Source organism: Tenrec ecaudatus, chromosome 6 (assembly GCF_050624435.1).
Source record: "Tenrec ecaudatus isolate mTenEca1 chromosome 6, mTenEca1.hap1, whole genome shotgun sequence".
NCBI lineage: Eukaryota > Metazoa > Chordata > Mammalia > Afrosoricida > Tenrecidae > Tenrec > Tenrec ecaudatus.
In genome coordinates, this window is record NC_134535.1 from 82,666,456 (window position 1) to 82,684,850 (window position 18,395).

At 52.6% G+C, this 18,395-nt stretch overlaps 2 protein-coding genes across 2 annotated transcripts in view; both read left to right on the forward strand.

Moving 5' to 3' along the window:
- The first annotated feature begins 377 nt into the window (after positions 1-377).
- CELA1 (chymotrypsin like elastase 1) lies at positions 378-10,599 on the forward strand. The gene is made up of 8 exons (XM_075552969.1): positions 378-417; positions 1,088-1,170; positions 2,275-2,375; positions 3,172-3,297; positions 4,171-4,307; positions 5,687-5,832; positions 9,547-9,696; positions 10,582-10,599. Exons 1-8 carry the CDS (start codon positions 378-380, stop codon positions 10,597-10,599), a joined length of 801 nt encoding a protein of 266 aa, XP_075409084.1.
- A 3,823-nt stretch (positions 10,600-14,422) lies between these two features.
- BIN2 (bridging integrator 2) overlaps positions 14,423-18,395 on the forward strand; it is a 33,644-nt gene continuing 29,671 nt past the window's right edge. Inside the window, exon 1 of the mRNA XM_075553289.1 lies at positions 14,423-14,503. Coding sequence (XP_075409404.1) covers positions 14,423-14,503 — 81 coding nt within the window. The remainder of the gene's footprint in view (positions 14,504-18,395) is intronic.

Sequence of the window (18,395 nt, forward strand, 5' to 3'; positions counted from 1 at the left end):
TCACTCTGAATACCCTATAGCACAGTTGTCGCCAAGGGGGCGGGTGAGGCAGTGGTGGACGTTGAAGGGCAGGCCTTCCAAGGGGAAGGCCAGTTCTAGTCCTCCATCTTACTTCTGAGAAAGAGTTTGCTGGATGCTTTTCAACTCAAAGCAGATGATTAATGGCCCCCGGCCTTGCTCCGTCTTGGAACAACAGATAAATGAGTTTACTTGAAAAGAAACCTTTTCATTTGTATTTCCATGTCACCTGTGGTTTTCCCTGCCTTCCCCCCGCAGCACTGCCAGCTGGCCAGAGGAAAACCAGCAAAGCTGCTGATAAGCGGTGTATAAAGAGGGCTTGGTGCACCCAAGGGCCAGTGGTCCACTCTGCTGGCAACATGCTGCGCTTCCTGGTGTTTGCCACCCTGGTCCTTTATGGTAAGCAGATCCTTTGGCCAAGGTTTTATAGGAAACGGGGCTGGAACAGGAGGGTCGGAAAGCTGTCCCTGAGCTCGAGCCTGCGCCCTATCTCAGGGAGAAGTGGTGCACTCAATCGTACATCTAGCAAGAACTTGACTCTCCTGAAGTCCTTGAGGGGAAAGGTCAGCCCACCCCAGGTGGCAGGTCGCTGATCCAGGAAGCAAAGAGAAGTCTCCTCGTGGGATCTTGGCTTCTCTTCTCTTTCTTTGTTTGGTTGGTTGCTTCCTGTTTGTGTTTTGCTGGCTTTTCTGTACTGAAGTCCAGGATGGGTGGATCTATAGAGACGCAAGTGGATTGAAAATTGCCTAAGGGCATGGCAGGGGAGGGTGGGGGGATGGAGAACTAACGAGGAGCAGAAGAAAATGTCCTGAAACTGATTGTGGTGATGACTGCACAAATCTTCTTAAATGATCAGATGATTACATTGGATAATATGTGAAGGATATGCCAATAAAACTATGCTTAACAACAAAGGAGCCAGGGAGCGCACTGGTGGGTCTTTGCCGTTTTGAGGGGAGTTGTGAATTGGCAGCCAGGCAAACACCCTCAAAGCAGAGCTCTCCCTCCGCCCCCTCACCCCACCTGCAAGCTGACCCCATGCTTACAACTTTTCTGTTGTCCCACAAAGGGCACAGCGCCCAGGACTTTCCGGAAACCAATGCCCGGGTCGTTGGAGGGACCGAATCCAGGAGGAATTCCTGGCCCTCTCAGGTGGGTGCTCCCTCAGCCCGACGGCCGGCCAGGCACTGGAAGAAGAGTTGCCTGTGCTCCGGTACACGAAACCCAGTGTGTTCGTGCAGATGCCGCTGTGAACAAGGACCCTGGGTTCTAGACATAAAGGCAGACAGGACCAGGCCTAGACAGCCTCGAGGAACAGAGAGCATGGAGAAGGGGAGCTAGACCTCCACCACATGCACTTACTCAGCCAGACACACACCCCAGTTACCCGGGTAGACACCTAGCATTTATGCACTTACAGTGTAGAAGTAGACACTTGTCACACTTGCACAACTGGGTGACAGATCAGCCCCTCAGCTCTCTCTCTCTCTCTCTTTCTCTCTCTCTCTCTCTTTCTCTCTCTCTCTCTCTCTCACTCACACACACACACACACACACACGCCCAAGTAGAGCAAGTTGCTTATTTGACTATTTAAGAGGTTCCACTTTCATAACAGGACAGTTGGGTCCTGATTTAAGCAAATACAAATGAATGAAACTGTCAGTGTCTCAGGTGAATAGCTGCACTTAGAGACCAAAAAAGCAACAAAAAAACTGCCATCGAGTCCATGCTGACTCACAGCGACCCTACAGGACAAAGGGGGAACTGTGCCAGTGCCTTTCTGAAACTCTTAGCTCTTTACAAGAGTAGAAAGCCCGTCTTTCTCCTGACACATACAGGGGAGCCCCTATAATTGGTACTAAATTTCAAGTATGAAAGTCGGAGACCCAGATTCGGGAATTCAGGAGCAGAGCAATTGTGTAATATATGACATTGCAAGGGGGATATGTGAGGTGAAAATTGACCGCTTCAGTGGTGTCCCGAGACGAGGAGGGGGGCAGTGTTGTGGGGGGGGGGCAGGACTGAGTGTATTTTCAGAACCTTGGAGAGGGGGCACTAAAGCCCGCTTTCCTACCGACCTGGGGAAGCATCTCCACACTGCACTACCAACCAGCCAGGCAATGACAAGTCACATGAAACCCATTTGCTCATGCAGGTGGAGCCTGTTTGGAGAGGTGCCAGGAACTTAGGAGTTAACATGGATTCTGGGGCCAACCCTTTTGAGAAACACCAATCCTTCTCTCCTCCCTTTCTAGATTTCCCTTCAGTACCTGTCTGGTGGCTACTGGTATCATACCTGCGGAGGGACCCTCATTAGGCAGAACTGGGTGATGACAGCCGCTCACTGTGTGGACAGGTGAGGAAAACAAGGGGCAGCTCTGCGGAGCCCCGACAGAGCAAGGATCTGTGTGCCAATCCTTCTGAGGAAAACCTCCCCGTGGCTGCATTTATAATATGGAATGTAGATTACCCACTTGCATTCTCATGGAAAGTACCCATTTTATTGCCCGGGGAGTCTGCCGAGACCCCATTCCATGTTTTAGCTAGGTAACTCTGGGAAACTTGGTTTCTCAAAGCCCCCATTCTCTTATCTTTAAAACAGGGCGCTCACCTGTTTTGCAGAGGCTTTATGAGAACCGAGTCAATATTTAGGCAGTGTCTGACTGTGAATTATTGTCATATTTGTCTTGGACAGTGATTCTCAAATTTGAGCATGCATCAGAATCACCCGGGCGGCATTAGAGGCCACCCCATGGAGTTTCTGATATGGGGGGGCGCGATACAGACATTTCTAACAGGCCCCCAGATGCCGCTGCGGCCACTGCTGTTAGTGGCTTAGGGGCACTAACCCATCTAGAAGCTTCCATTTCCCTCTGCGGGGTGAGCGCCATCATTCCACTTAGGGCGAAACGCAGCCTGTGGTGTTTAGTTTCTGGCAGGGAAATGAAGCTGGTCCGAATGGGGGGCCGCCGAGGGCGACGGTTGCTCGCTCCTCTCATAGGGGCTTCCACCTGGTCCCGTCAGGAGTCTGGATCAGAACAGCTGAGTGCCAGCCTGGCGGGAAGGTGTAGGGTGGCTTTCCCACTTCCTCTCCGCGGGCAAAGAATGGTTTGGGTCACCTCCGGTCTCAGAGCGTCCTCTGCCCACTCCAGCCCAATGACCTTCCGCGTGGTGGTCGGGGACCACAACCTGAGCCAGAACGATGGCACCGAGCAGTACGTGAACGTGCAGAGAATCGTGGTGCATCCCTACTGGAACACCAACAACGTGGCTGCAGGGTAGGAGCAACGCGGGCCCGTCGGGGGCTGGGAAGGGGCGGGCCGGCTGGTGGGCGTGGCTTCACACTTTCCCTAAGGGTCCAGGTATTGCCTTGTAAGATCATGGCTAGGCCTTTGGCCCAGGGGCCCACTTGAGTCAAGGTAAGGGCTCAGCGTCAATGAGCTGGCACAATTATCCAGGAAGGTGTTGAGAATGTAGATTTTAGCAGGCTTGAGAGTTTGGTGTTTTTTTTTAATCATTTTATTGGGGGCTCCTACAGCTAAGCAGTGCTGCATGCTTGGCTTCCCTATTCTTTTTTTTATTGCTATTCATTATTCGCCTTATAAGATAGACTCCATCCGAAAATTTAAATGTCTTAAAGTGGATCGTAATGTGGAAACTCTCTTGCAAGACTGAACTGTAGCGTTTTGGAAAGGAAATCAATAAAATGGTGGTCAATTTTGCAGTGCGGGTGGGGCTGGGGGAGCTGGGGTGGTGAGACGGGCTTAAGTAATTCAGATGGTTCGCCAGAACTTTCAGAGCCTGCCTGGATGCATGTTAATTTGTGAGGACTCTTCTCTGCCCACCAAATCACTCCGCTCTATTTTATCCACCCCATTCATTACTGGAATATTTAAGCTCCACTCCCCTGGGTGGCCTTGAGAGCTAGGCTGCAATACCAAGGTCCCCCAGCAGGTGCTGCTAGTTAGTATATGTTATGTCCTACAACACAAAGGACTAATTCCTCGAATTTGAGGTTTAGCAAGTCACCACCCTCCATCTTCAAAGTCTTGGTTCCCAATCCCGTGGAGACACTGAGGCTTAGAGAAGACAGAACGTGACCTTCAGGAAAACCTGACCCCAGCAATGAGCCGTCTCCTTTCCTCCTGCAGCTATGACATCGCCCTGCTCCGCCTGGCCCAGAGCGTTTCTCTTAACAGCTACGTCCAGCTGGGTGTCCTGCCCCAGGAAGGAACCATCCTGCCTAACAACACCCCTTGCTACATCACAGGCTGGGGCAGGACCAGGAGTAAGTCGCCCGCATTGGGACCATCCGCCATGGGGATCTTGATAAGGCAGTTCAACTTCTGGGCCACATTTTCCTGTGATCTTAGGTGTTTGGTCCAAGAGTGCAGGAGCCAAGGGAACCACAGATCAAAGAGCTGGTACCTTTTACCAGGCTAAGAACGGAAGGTGGGATTGGCAAGTCAAAGAGTTATAGATCCTTAGAACTCAAAAAATTCTTGTGCACTGTACCAAACCTGTTGGCTGTTGAGTCAATTCAGACACATAGTGACCCTGTAGGGCAGAGGAGGACAGCCCCATTGGATCCCCCAGGCTGAAATCTCTATGGAAACCGATTGCCACATCCTTCTCCCATGGTGGGTTCAGAGAACTGTTAGTAGCTGAGCCCAATGGTTAACGACCGGGGCTCAGCCTTCTGTGCCGGCCTCTCCCTTTGTCCATGAGGATACAAGAATCCAGAGAAAGGAAGGTCCCAGTGCAAGATCATATGGCTGGATAATGCTGAGCTGAAGCCAGAACGGAGGGATCCTGATGCCCACTTAGGTGGTCAATTTACCACCTTGCTGCATCTACGGGCTATGGACTGGCAGGCTGCACAGAGGTAGCGGTGGGTCCAGATTAGGGAGACACAGAGGAGCCCTCAACTCTCTTCTGGACATCCTATGACGATTTCTGGTGCGGAATATCATTCAGATTACATAGACAGGTGGGAGGGCTATGAGCATGCAAGGCGAAGAAAGACTTTAGACCTGACTCAGAAGTCCATCAGGGACTCGGCAGCATTGACTTCTGAAGGGGGTGTGTTGTGCTTGTGGTGTTCACTCATGATACTGGGAAAACCTCAGGCAGAGAGAGAGACATGATGCTGCTGCTGCTCTGCTCTGCTCTCAGTGCATTTCACGCCATTGTGCTTCAAGGTCCTAATCTATTATGTGAAAGGGCGGAGGCAAAGGTTAAAAGAAATAATAGGTGGGCCAAGGCTTTGACAAGTTCAAAGAGCTGCTAAGAAATAAAAACAAGAGCCCACAGTCCTAGTTCCGCTTTCTGGAACTTGCTTTGTAAAGAGGAAGCTGGGCAGGTGGGGGCAGGCGGCGGCAGATAAGTTACCAACAAATAAAACCATTCTGATTTTCTAATTCGGGGGTGAAAATGGGCAGGTGGTTTGGAGCTTAGAGAGAACAGCCAAGGATAGCGCCCAAGAAGGAGGGGCCTGGAGGCGCCATCCAAAGAGAGATGTGAGGGAGAGGTGTGTTTCGAGGCTGTGTGACCCCAGAGAAGACTGCCCCCCGTGGGGCTCTCACCAGAGCTTGAGGAGGTTTGAGACTGTGGCGGTGTCCCCTGGACGTCTGGGGCTCATCCTCCAATGTCATGTGCCCTATGCAGCCAATGGGCAGCTGGCCCAGACCCTGCAGCAGGCTTACCTGCCCACCGTGGACTACGCCACCTGCTCCAGCTCCTCCTACTGGGGCTCAACTGTGAAGAACACCATGGTGTGCGCGGGTGGAGATGGGATCCGCTCTGGATGCCAGGTGAACACGCGAGGGAGTTGCCATAAGCCTTGCCCGGTCCTCCCTGCTCCTCTGCCTCCCACCCCACGCTCTCTTCACCTTCCGACTCCCTACTCACTCCTACCCCCAGACCCAGATCCACCCTTCTGCTCTGCTGTGCGGGTGAAGTGTGCCCCTAACGCTTTGCTCACAGAATCTGGTTGTTGAGAGGATCTTAAAGTTCATCTCGCTCAACGCCCCCACCTCGAAAGCTGGGCCCGTAGCCCATCGTCTGGGTGTTGGTGAACGGCAGGGACATGATAGGAAGACGATTGGAACACGATGTGGTTGAGTGTGACAGTAAAGATATGCATGGGAAGATAAGGTGGTCCAAAGGAGAAGTACTTACTTCTTTCTAGGGCAGAGATGTGAAGACTTGCCTGCGTGGAGAGTATGACACAGAGTCCCAGAGGAGGGAGGGGTGGAATGAAAGAGCACAGAGGGAGCTGCCTTCGAACAGCAAGAGTCTGCAGGTCAGGTAGCTAGGAGTTAGACGGCATCCACACTATTTTAAAATTAGTATCTTTATAACTATGAACCAAGAGGCAGGTGAACTACTGACAGTCAGGTGTGGTTGCTTCTGACTGGAGTCGTTTCGTGGGAATGGGAGAAGAAATGTCCTCGGAGACACTGATGGTCGGCTGAGACTGGAGACCCCTGGTTGATACAGTAATGACCACGTGGCATATGACCCCCTTCACTTTGCTCGAAGATCCTGTTCGCAGGGCGGGGAATTGATTCATCTGGGACTGGCTGTCCTGAACGGCTGGGCCAAAAGGACAGGGTTGCAGATGAGGTGCAAGACTCAAGCCAGGTGGGGCGGGGAGGGAGAGAAGCCAGCCGGCAGGAGGCTGGTAGCCTGAAGGACATAGAATGAAAAATTTTTTAAAGTTTTTGTGAGCGTGACGAACACTGTACATAGAATGGTCGATTTGTGCTGGTTTTAAAAGAGAAAGTCCTGTGCCTGAGGTTCCCTACATGGGAAACTGGGGCAAACAAGAGCCTAACACAACCTCCTCCAGGCCCTCCCAGGCTGCTCCTTGTAAAGCCAGCATCCCAACAGGGAGCCTTCCCGAGTGGATTCACGTTCCTCAGCTCTCACAAGTCCTTTACTCGCAGTGGTCACTCCCACCCAAGTGACAGTTCTCCAAGGCAGCGTGTCCCGGTCCCGCCCCGCTGGGGTTTCCCAAATAGAGTGGAACGCTTCTCCTGTTCTGGGTCCCCAACCCTCCTTCTCCTTAAAGAAGATTCATAGAGCCTCCCCGTCTCCTCAATCCACCCGATGCCCCTGAGCCCCCTCCCAGCTCTTCCTCCCGCAGTGACGTCCTCAGCCACACGGCCAGTTCATCTTTCCAGAGCCTTTGGCTCTGTTCCGATAAGGCAACATAAGCACGAACTTACGCTGTACAGCTCAGTGGCCCTTCCGCCTCCGTTGTCTATTATTGTCTTGAGCACCGTCGTCCAAAGAAAACATCTGTCCTCAAGAAGCTGTTAGGGGCCGAGGCTCACACATTGCACTCCAGGTGTGCTGACCCCTGCCATTTCCCCAAATGTGGGAAACGCCACTGCATAATCTATGGTGGGGGGGGGGGGGAGGCTACGTTCCCACGTTCCCTGAAAAAAAGGAAAAAAGCTGTTAGAGAGCTGGGTGCTGCTAGCTCCTCCGAAAAGGACTCTCTACTTTGAACTTGGGGTCCCTTCCCCAGTTCTTGTTCTTTTTAAAGGTTGGTTTAGATCGAAGTTATACTATTAAATCAAACTGGAACTCAAATTACGCCGCTTAATAATGGGAAAGATAACCACCTCTGAGACCCCTCCCCAGAGGTGACCACTTCCAACTCTTTCCCCTGTTTTTTGGGGTTTTTATAGTGTCTACCTCCATCTCTCTCTGAGATAGACACATTTATCCTGCTTTTGAGTTTTTCCCTTCAGGCATCACGGAAGACAGAGATCACGTCCCTTTACACACACACACACACTCTCTCCCACAAACTCCAGACAGACCTGGACTTTCCCAGCTCCACCCTGATCACCCAAGTAATTTTGATTAGATCTATATTGTCTTTATTAGGATTATGTAAAATACTCTTCAGAACTAAAGGGTGTGGTGGTATTCGAGAATTGATTTTCCTTTCCTGCGCAATGCTTTTGTTTCTTCTGAAGTTCATTATTGCCTTGCCTTGTTCCTTAGCTTCACGCTTACCCAAAGACCGCTGACCCAGCCCCGGGCCCTCTCTCACTGCGCCCTTCTAAGCGGCCTCTTTGACCTTCTCTTGACTTCCGAGTTGTGGGTTGGGGCTCAAGTCTGTTGGCATTTACTGTGAGGGGCACTTTGTATGCTTTTTCACTCTGTAAACTCCAGACCTCTGAGAAGGGTGTTTAAGTTTGGGTTACTGATTTCCTCCTTCCATTTTCAGTTTCCTGTTATTCACATTTATTTCCCCTTTGGTGGGGAAAGACGGGGCTTTCTACTTGTGTAGAGTTACAGGCTCAGAAACCCAGAGGGGCAGTTCTACCCTGCCCTACAGGGTCACTGTGAGTCAGCATGCACTGCATGGCAGGGAGGTTTCTGCTTTCATTTCCCCTTTGTTTTGTTTGCTTGTTCCAAATGTTCATTTCTGCTGTCATATTTATAATGTCTAGAGGTTCTTTTTCTTCTCTGAATGTTCTGCTTGGTGGGATGTTGTTCTTGTGCCATAGATATCATAATGATGATCATTTTATCGCTCCTACTTGCATAGTGTTCAGTTTTCTTCTTAGCTTATTGCTGTGTCTCTTTGTTTTGGTCTATACTGTAGGCCAGAGAGTTTCTCCAGACAGCTGGTGACTTTTGACCTGCTGTTCTTACTTCAGAGCTGCAAGGTAAAGGCTGATTGGTTGCTTGGCATCTTAAGTGACATTTGTCTGTGGGAGGCTTCTCTGTCGTGTGATGGCGCTGGGTATGAACTTTCTGAGGGGACCGCCAGTGTCACTCACTGCCGTCAGTCTCGCCTCTTGATCTGGTTAGATTCTCCAGAGAAACACCTTCCAGTTTTCCGTGTGGGGTGATGGGCTTGCTGCCGGCGTCCCGGGAGCGGTGCAGGAGCAGAGGAGCCAGCCTCGCCTGCAAACGCAGGGGCCTCTCATTCGAAACCCAGGTGCCTCCCTGTGACCTCATCCATCAGGTTTCTCAGAAAGGGTTCCCTCCTCTTCACCCCATTTTAGTTTCGTGTGTGCCGACTGCCTTCCCTGTGTCGTACTCGCGTCTAAACCGCTGGGGATAAAGAAATTATCAGGGCGCCCCACTTCCTCTCCACCCCAGGTCCAATTTAAGTCAATAAAAGCTCTGGAGCTTAAGGGGTTTTAAGTTCTGTGCTAGCAGTTTTGGAAATGAAAAAAGTATCAACAAGACGTCGTTCCTGTCTGAAGAATCTCACAGATGTGCGTGGGACGCAGACCCACAGTGTGAGACCATCACACAAGGCAGCCCGTAGCAGGTGCTGCAGGAGAGCAAGAAAGTGCTGTCACCGAGAAGCACCGCGCGGGTGAGGCGATGGAGAAGGTGGGATCTGAAGCGGAGCTTTAGAATGGCATGGACTTTTCACCAGCCCCGACGGAATGGACCCTGGGGAGACAGGGAGCGAGAACAACACAACGCGAAGGCCCCTCAAACTCTGGATCAGGGGTTTTTCAGGCGCTGTCTCTCCCTCCCTGCAGGGTGATTCCGGGGGACCCCTCCACTGCATGACGAATGGCCAGTACATGGTCCACGGTGTGACCAGCTTCGTGTCCAGCCAGGGCTGTAATGTCGCCAGGAAGCCCACCGTCTTTACCCGGGTCTCTGCTTACATCTCCTGGATCAATAATGTGAGTCATCTCGGGTGAGGGGTAGGGATAGGTCACCAGGAGAGTCGCCCACTGCCTGGAGGGGGGACAACGGCTGGGCAGGGGAAGCCATCATTCCCCTCCCCTCCCTTCCCCTCCCCTACAGGGCACTTTTCCTCAGTACTGCTGACAGCTGAGTTCCCCCTTCACCTGCCCGCTGAGCAGCCTCCCTCACACTGCTGATTGCTTGGGGTCGGATGGTGACGGCTGCAGGCTGGAGCCAGATGCATATCGCTGCAGTTCTCGGTCTGAGCCGAGCGGGAGGCAGCTTCAGAAAAGCAGACTCTCGCCGTCTCGCAAAAGCTCTTTCTAAGGGCCTTCTGAGAATTTGTTCGACCTTTGGAAGGGTGGTTTTACCACCTGGCCTAATGCTCGAGGGTTAGGTGAGATTGCCTACACTAGTGGCAAAGCCCATGATCCATCTCACCTGCAGCCTTCAAAGCCTTCTAGAGCAGCAGTTATCAACCTGTGGGTCGTGACCCCTTTGGGGGTCAAATGATCCTTTCACAGGGGTCGCCTGATTCATAACAGTAGCAAAGTGGCAGTGATAAAGTAGCAACAAAAATAATGTTATGGTTGGGGGTCACCACCACATGAGGAACTGTGTGAAAGGGTCGCGGCGTGAAAAAGGTGGAGAACCGCTGTGCTAGAGGCTTGTGGCATGGCCTCGGTTCATAGCCACTTTGAAGTTTGTTCCTGACCCTGTGTCCTGAGACTAGGGCTGTGCATTCACTGGTACAATGGGCTTCCTGTCCACTATGCTCTCAGTGTACCGGGTACAGGACCATGCTTACCTGGGGCCCCTGAAGAAAGGAGAGGAGGGAGGTGGGACAAGTTACTGACTGTGGCATAACTGTTTTATTTCAGGTCATTGCCTACAACTGAACATCTTCCTGAGTCCGACGGCCTTCCCAAGGTGGCTCTCAAATCCTAAGAGCAATGTGAAGCCGTCAGGAAGCCACTCTAGGAGACTACTGAGCCAGACATAGCAAAGAAAATAAAACGGAATACACATTCACAGTCCTGTGCCTTTCTAGTCAGGGGATCAACCTCTGTGGGAGGAAATGCAATTGTAGGTCCCAGAGTGGCCTTCCCCACATTCTCCCTCCCATGACTGCCACCCCTACCAGTCCACACACTAAGCCGCAGGGTTTCCCATGATCCACTTTGGATTGTATTTAAATCTACAACCTGTCAGTTAAATCTGTTCCCCGCCATTTGCCTTATGAAAAGGCACCAAACCAAAAACCAAACTCACTGCCATCAAGTGCTTTCTGACTCACAGCGACCCTATCCGACAGAGTAGAGCTGCCTCTGTGGGTTTCTGAGACAGTAAATGGAGGCTGGTGGTTTCAAACTACTGACTTTATGATTAACAACCCAATGCATAGCCACTATGCCACCAGGGCTGCTTCCGTCAATGGCACAGAGTGCTTGAAAATGTTCCTGACAGCTAAATGGGCTCGGGCCCTCCCAGACGTGTCCTTTGGTGCCCTCTTCAGAATCTAGAACAAGTGCTCACTCCAAGTGCTGGGTGCTGGCAGCTGCTGGACTACACGAAAGATAAGAATCAGGGTTAGACTGGAGGCCAGATGGCAGCAGAGGAAGATAGTGAGGAATTCAGAAAGGAGATTGAGGGAAGGCGAAATAGAAGATACTGAGTTAAAGAAAGGAAAGGGCCGAGGGGCAGGGCAGAACAGAAAGAGGGAGAAGACAAAGGAGGATCCAAGCTAAGTGTGAGTCAGCATTGCCAAGCTGAGGCTAAATAGACAATGGGAACGAGGGGTCAATAAACTGCTTCTGCTTCGTCCTGCCCAGGGCTCTCAGCCTGGCAGAGCAGTCCTGGGCAGAGCAAAGAGGGAACTGAAAGGAGCTGGACAGAATGAGTAGCAGCTTGTCCTAGCAGCCTCTAACCAGACGAAAGAGACCACTCAAGCCAACTCCCACTCATAAGACAGATTAGAACCACCCCTGTAAATTTTGCCTCTTCTTTCTCCCAAGGAGCATCTTGTGGGTCCAAACCCCTGACCTTGCGGTTAGCAGCCCAACTCCTAATTCACAGCAGCCCCAGGGCTCCCTCAAAGGCAACTCCAAAAAAACAAACTCACTGCCATCCAGTCAATGCTGACTCACAGTGGCCCCACTGTGGGTTTCTCAGGCGTCAACAGGTAACCACTACACCCCAGGGCTCTGAGGAGCTTAAAGTGTAGCAAGAGAGCAGCTGAGCCCAGGCCTGGACTTGGGAGGCTGTTCTCTCAGCTGAAGACTCTAGAAGGAAGCAGTGAATTCAAGTCGTTCATCTACAGCTGGCACACCTTTGTTTTCCTCTATTCCCTCACTGGGGAGTGGGGGGGGCAGGGTAATCTTGAGCAAGTCACCTGCCCTTTCTGTGACTCAGTTTCCCAAACTAGTTAACTTTTCAAAGCTGTTTCTCCTCCAATATGACCATTATAATTTGGTAGCCATCAGTTTCAGTCTCCCAAGAGACTCACCACGGAGGGTTTCATGGGAGACAAACGTTTTGTGGCTCATTTGCTGGGGAGACCTGCTAGTGAAACACTTGTCATCACCATCATCTCTCAGTGTCCCCATAGTACCTTCATCCTCTGGGCCACTCCCCACACTTTCCCCTCCAACATCAAGTCCTTCCATTTCCTTCATGCTGCCTCTGCCAGGCTATCTTCACAGTCAACTTCAAAGCAATCACCGATTGCCCACAATTTTTGTGCATCTCTGTAAATAATGCAATTGGAGGACGTGGTGGCTCAGTGGTAGAATTCTTGCAACTCCGGAGAAGCCCAGAGGCGCTCTGGCGGCATAGTGACTTATGCATTGGGTTGCTAATTGCAAGGTTAGCAGTTTGAACCCACCAGCCTCCCCGAGAGAGAAAGGCGAGGCTTTCTCCTCCTGTGAAGACTTATAGCCTGGGAACCCCCAGAGGAGCAGTTCTGCTCTGTCCTGTATGGTCATGATGTGTCAGAATTGGCTTGGTGACCGTGAGTTCAGGCGTGCGTCTGTATTGTTGTTGTTGTTTTAATGTGAGCCCGTTTCCATTTCCAGTCAATACACATTAAGTGCAGCTCCCACCTGTCTATCAGTTCCCACCTGTCTGTCAGTGGAGGTCTAAATACTCCATGATGCTGGGACTCTTTTCAGAGGAGCGTCCAGGTTAAGAAGTAGGAAGAAAAACAGTGATCTACTTCTGAAAATCAGGCAGTGAAGAATCTGAGGATCACTGTGGTCCAATCCACAATCTGTAACGGCGATAGCACAGGACTGTGTGGCATTGTATTCTTGAACAAGGGGAGCCCTGGGTGGTTGCGTGGGTATGTGTTGGCCTGCTAACCAGAAGGTCAGGAGTTCAGAATCACTGGTTGGTCCCCTAGAGAAAGGCAGGGCTTTCTACTCCCATCAGGTTACAGTCTCAAAAACTCACAGGGGCAGGTCTACCTGGTCCTAGAGCAGTGGTTTCTCAACCTGTGGGTCGCGACCCCTTTGGAGGTCTAAGGACCCTTTCACAGGGGTCGCCCGATTCATAACACAGCAAAATGACAGTTATGAAGTAGCAACAAAAATGTTATGGTTGGGGAGGGTCACCACATCAGAGGAATTGTGAAAGGCTGGCTGCATTAGGAAAATTGAGAATCAGTGACCTAGTGGGTCACTGTGAGTCAGCATGGACTCAAGGGCTGTGAGCTGGGAGTTTTATGGGGTCACTGAGAGGGAGACAACTTGAAGCAGCCAACAACATGGGAATACTGCGTTAGCCTCATCGAGTACAGTCTATCGCCACCATCAGACTTTGACACCTACAGGTCAGGGGTGGTGTTTTACACGTGCCTGGCACACAGCAGGGCCCGTGTCTAGTATGTTTGGCTGCGAGAATGATAGCAGAAAGAGCGTCCGTTTTCTCCTCGGGCCTGCAGACTCTCCCTGCGTTCGGACTCGGTGCCCTCCCTAGAGGGAAGCCTGCGCCCACTAAAAAAAAGCCACTCGGTAAATGGTTCCTCCAAACCAAGCGTCCTAAATACCAGCCAGCCCCTCAGCCTGCCTTTGGAGACTTCTCCCTGGAGAAGCGAGAGCTGTCAGGCCAGCACCGCCGTCCCCACTCGCCGCACACCTGCGTCATCTTCCCAGATCCAGCTGCGCTCCGGTCCAGCTAGAAAAACCTGCTCCTCCGCCCCGGCCATCTTCCTCCCTGAGATCTTCGCCTTTCCTCGGGACCCCCATTTCCCCCCTCCAAGTCAATTCTCCCTCGCTGCCCTACGTGGGGACCAACCTCGCCGCCGCCGGCTTAGGCACTGCTCGGCCGGGCGCGACATTGGACTGGTGCCCCAGCACCGTGCACACCCCACGTTAACAGAAACCGGCCCTCCAGAGCGGGAGCGGGAGCTCGCCGTCTTGCCCACCCAACACGCCCCCCGCGAGCGTGCGCGGCCCTAAGACCAGGGGACGGGCCAGCGGGCTGCAGCGGGGCCCCGAGGGCAGGCGGGCCTGGGCGCGGGGCGCGGCGCTCCGAGCGGGCCTCGACGGGGCCCTGGCGGCGGCGGCGGGCGGGCGGACTGGAGGCTCGCGCGGGGCCTCGGCTGCCCTCGGGCGCGGCCGCCGCCGGAAGCGAGGCATGCCGGGAGCCCGCACTTCCTCTTCGGGGGCCTGGGCAGAGGCAGCGGGCGCCGGGCCAGCTCGGGCGCCCCCCGGAGCCGTCAGCATGGCCGAGGGCAAGGCGGGCGGCGCGGCCGGCCTCTTCGCCAAGCAGGTGCAGAAGAAGTTCAGCAGGGCCCAGGAGAAGGTAGGTGGCCAGCCTCGCAGGGCGCCCCGGGTCCCCAGCGGGGCGGCCCCTCTGACTTCCCCGGGAGAGGCCAGTGGGCAATGGCACTCCATCCAAAGGGGCCCATGGAGCCCCCCTGCCGTGAGCCAGGTTAAGGACGCCAAAGGGACCCCGGTTCCCCCGCTGGAACCGCGAACAAACCGCGCCGGGCTTGGGGCGAAAGCAAGGAGCGACCTCGTTGCAGGCCAGCACTCCAGCGAGGTTGGGATTTTGCAGATGGTGACACTCACGGGTCATAGAGTGTCATTTTCCCCAAGTCGTCCAACACCAAGGGCTGACCAAGGTGTCCTGCTGCCGCTGAGAGCCGCCAGGTCGCTTGGGTTGGGGGCCCATTGAAGACGAGAATGAGTCGGCAGAATTCTCTGTCCCTAGCCGGGCCTGGCCTCGGAATACGGTTCAAGGTGATGTAACCTGTAGTTCTCATCAGCTTCCTGTCAGGCCCCTGTGGCCGTGGTGGAGCGCGCCACCCAGCAGGATGTAGGAGACTTGTTCCATTGTGTCCTTGACTAACCCCGGGTGGTCTTACCCCAGCAGGGGCGCTGAGCTCGGTGGGCCCTGAGCTGTAACTTGCCTTCCTGTACAAATGGTTTGGGGGATACTTACCTGACAGGGGAGATACCATGATCACAAATGATTTGGGGTACTTCTTGAGCCATTTCAAGAGCACCCTTCCTTCTGCCTGGCCAGACTGCTTCCTCGCAGACCTTTTGCCTCCCTGCCCCAACACTGGGTTAGAGGAGATGGTCTCGGAAGACATCTTAAGTCAAAAGAAAAAGCAGGAGGGCGGGGCAAAGAAATTTCCTGGTCTTGTTTACATCAGCGGTTCTCAACCTGTGGGTCCCGTCCCCATTGAGGGTCGAACGACCCTTTCACAGGGGTCACGCAATTCGATTCTTAACAGTAGTAGCAAAATGACAGTGATGAAGTAGCAACGAAAATAATTTTATGGTTGGGGGTCACCACCACATGAGGAACTGTATTCAAGGGCTGCGGCATTAGGAAGGTGGAGAACCGCTGCTTTTGATGAAAAGCACCGGAGTACCAATTGGGATAGTCCTATCTTCTAAACGTGGATGGTGGTTTGGATCCTGAAGGAGGAGGAAAGGCAATCCCAAGGGGGTGATTGACAAAGAGCTGAGGGATGTCAGTACCACCCCTGTTGAGGGCGCAGTCAGTGCAAAGGCAGGGGCTGTGTATAGGGTCCCTGTCTTTACTGGAGGAGGCTTCAGACCTGTGAAAAACCAAGCTCACTGCCATTGGGTTGATGCCAACGCATAGCAGCCCTATAGAACAGGGTAGAACTGCCCGTGCGTGGACCCCACCATCCCCCATGAGTTTCCAAGACGGTAACTTTCCGGAAGTAGAACACCCTGTCTTTCTCCCATGGTGCCATTGGGGGCTTTGAGCTGCTGACCTTCAAATTGCAATTCAAAGTGTGGTCACATCCAGTGAAAGACCAGCTGGAACCCACTGCCACCCAATGTCACCGACGGAGGGTTTGAGCCTGCGGGAGACTACCTCCTCTTTCTCCTGCAGAGTAGCTGCCGGGCTTGAACCGTGGACCTTCCCGTCAGCAGCACAGCACCACCAGGGCCTGTGCTGCTCTCTGTCACTGGTTATGGGAGAGAAGGGAAGAAAAAGAAAAGGATTTTGTGTGGCCACACTTTGTCACTTGGCCTTGACCATAGTTTTGGCCTGCTCCAAAGCCGTTGAGTTCCAATCTAATCTCCCAGACGGCAGTGCCAATGAGAAGGCCTAGCTTGAAGGGGAGGGAATGTAACGGGGTGAGGGTGGGGCAGTGAGACAGGAAGAGAAGATTCTGCTACTTACTGTGGGCTGGAGCCACAACAATGGGATAATAACCATTTTTGAAAGACACTCCGGTTTTATCTCAGTCTTTCACCTCCAGTCTATCATCCATATCAGGCCCTTGTTCGGACTTTAGTTCCTTTTCCAAGCACTGACTCAGAAGGTCTTTTGTAAATCAGTTCCCTGCTCACAGAGGCCTGGGTGGCACAGCGGCTATGTGTTGATCTACTAACTGCAAGGCCAGCTGTTTGAAACTACCAGCTGCTCCATGGGCAAAGAATGGGGCTTTCTACTCCTATAAAGAATTATAGTCTCAGAAACTCTCAGGGGCCGGTGTACCCTGTCCTGCAGGGTAGCTGTGAGTCAGCATCAACTCAATGGCAGTGAGCTTGGCTTTGGAAGGAAAATGCTCAGATCCTGCGAGCGAGGTGGTTGATGATTGTTTAGTTACTTGGAAACGAAAATGGGTCTGATGCTGAAGCAAGGAGGACTCCTTGAGCCCCAGAGGAAAATCTTTCCTGAAGCAAGGACCAGCTACCCAAGAAACCGCCAGTTTTTGGCCTGAGAGCGGACCCCTAGCTGATGCCAAAATCAAGAGGTTATTTCGAGGTTGAACTCAGATCCAGAGACAGGCAGACCCTGAGGTTGGAGGGGTGTGACCGGCCTGGGATCTGGGAAGAGCTCGGCCACCAGGGCCACATAGTCCCGAAGCAGTCGGAAATTACTGGGAATAAAATTAAGAGGAAGAAACATAAAGAGAAAGGACTCCCTGCGGAGTTTTTGTGCACTTTTTCCATAGCAATTGGATTTAATCTCCTGAGTACTAACTGTAATTGCTATGGGTCAGATAGTCAGTCGTGTCCAATATCCAGGGCCTACTATGAAGCAGACAACAGGATGTAACAACAAAAACACAAGACATGACCCCTCCTTTTATGGAGTGAACATTCCAGGGATAGATTTTTCTTTATCTTTTTACCTCATGTAGGAAGTCATTAGTTTCCCAGTTTTAGAAATGAGGAAACAAGACTCAACAGAGATTAGCAAGTGACAGAACTTTAACTGAAACCCAAATGTCTTGCCTTGGGAAACGGTCCTTAGGCTGCTCTTTGCTGGGGCCCCAGTGGTGTAGAGGTCACACATTGAGCTGCAATCTGCACGGTCAGCAGTTTGAAACCACCAGCTGCCTCGTGGGAGAAAGACGGAGCTTTCTGCTCTTGTAAACAGTTGCAGTCTCGGAAACCCACAGGGCGATCACTGTGAGTCAGCAGTGACTCGGTGGCAGTGAGACCTCTCTGTGCCTGATAAGCCCCTGGGCCATCTGGGCCTCTCCACTTCCTGCTGACTGGCTCCTTCTAGAAGAGCTGGGAATGGAAACATTCCCGGAGCCGAGGTCATCCGAAAGGCTTGGTGGAACTTGACACTGTTCATCCCCAAAGGGGTGCAGCATTCTGTTTTCCAGGTCGGACCCCGTCTCATCCTGAGACTTCCTTTGGGCTGCCTTTGTTGTGTTTTACAGTCCGTTACAGCATCAGATTTCCAACTAATGCTTTCGTCATCTGTTTATGATTTCTCTGTGGCAAACCTCTCAGCTCTCCCCAGAGAAGGGGCATGGTTTACCACTCCTTTGTTGGTCTTAACTTCCTGTGTGGCTTACTCATCTTGTGCCCCAGAGGGCTTGAGGCAACAAACGCATAAGCAAAACATCTTTGTCCGGGGCTGGGGAGACAGTTTAGAGATGCGTACGGAAGGCAGGCTTGCCTGCCAGAAGCTTACCATCTAGTGGTAAAGCAAGTGCCCCGAGAGATAGACAAACCTGTGAGAAGGCAGAGGACAAAAGGTTCCCTCTGGTTGGGGAGAAGCCGGACCGGCTTTGTAGTGGGGGCCAGTCTGAGATCGGAAGTGTGGGTGATGAGTTCTTAGGCAAGAGGGGCCAGAGAGCGTCCCAGCTGAGGAATGCCGGCATGCACAAGGCCGGGGTCCTGTAGAATAGTGAGAAATGCAACGCAGCTGGAGCTGAGGAAGAAGCAAACTAGAAAAACTG

What these genes read in the sequence shown, in the direction of transcription:
- CELA1 (XM_075552969.1), top strand. Translation starts at nt 378, where the DNA reads ATGCTGCGCTTCCTGGTGTTTGCCACCCTGGTCCTTTATG. An exon ending in TGCCACCCTGGTCCTTTATG is followed by an intron (nt 418 to 1,087) that starts GTAAGCAGATCC and finishes TGTCCCACAAAG; the next exon opens with GGCACAGCGCCCAGGACTTT. An exon ending in GGAATTCCTGGCCCTCTCAG is followed by an intron (nt 1,171 to 2,274) that starts GTGGGTGCTCCC and finishes CTCCCTTTCTAG; the next exon opens with ATTTCCCTTCAGTACCTGTC.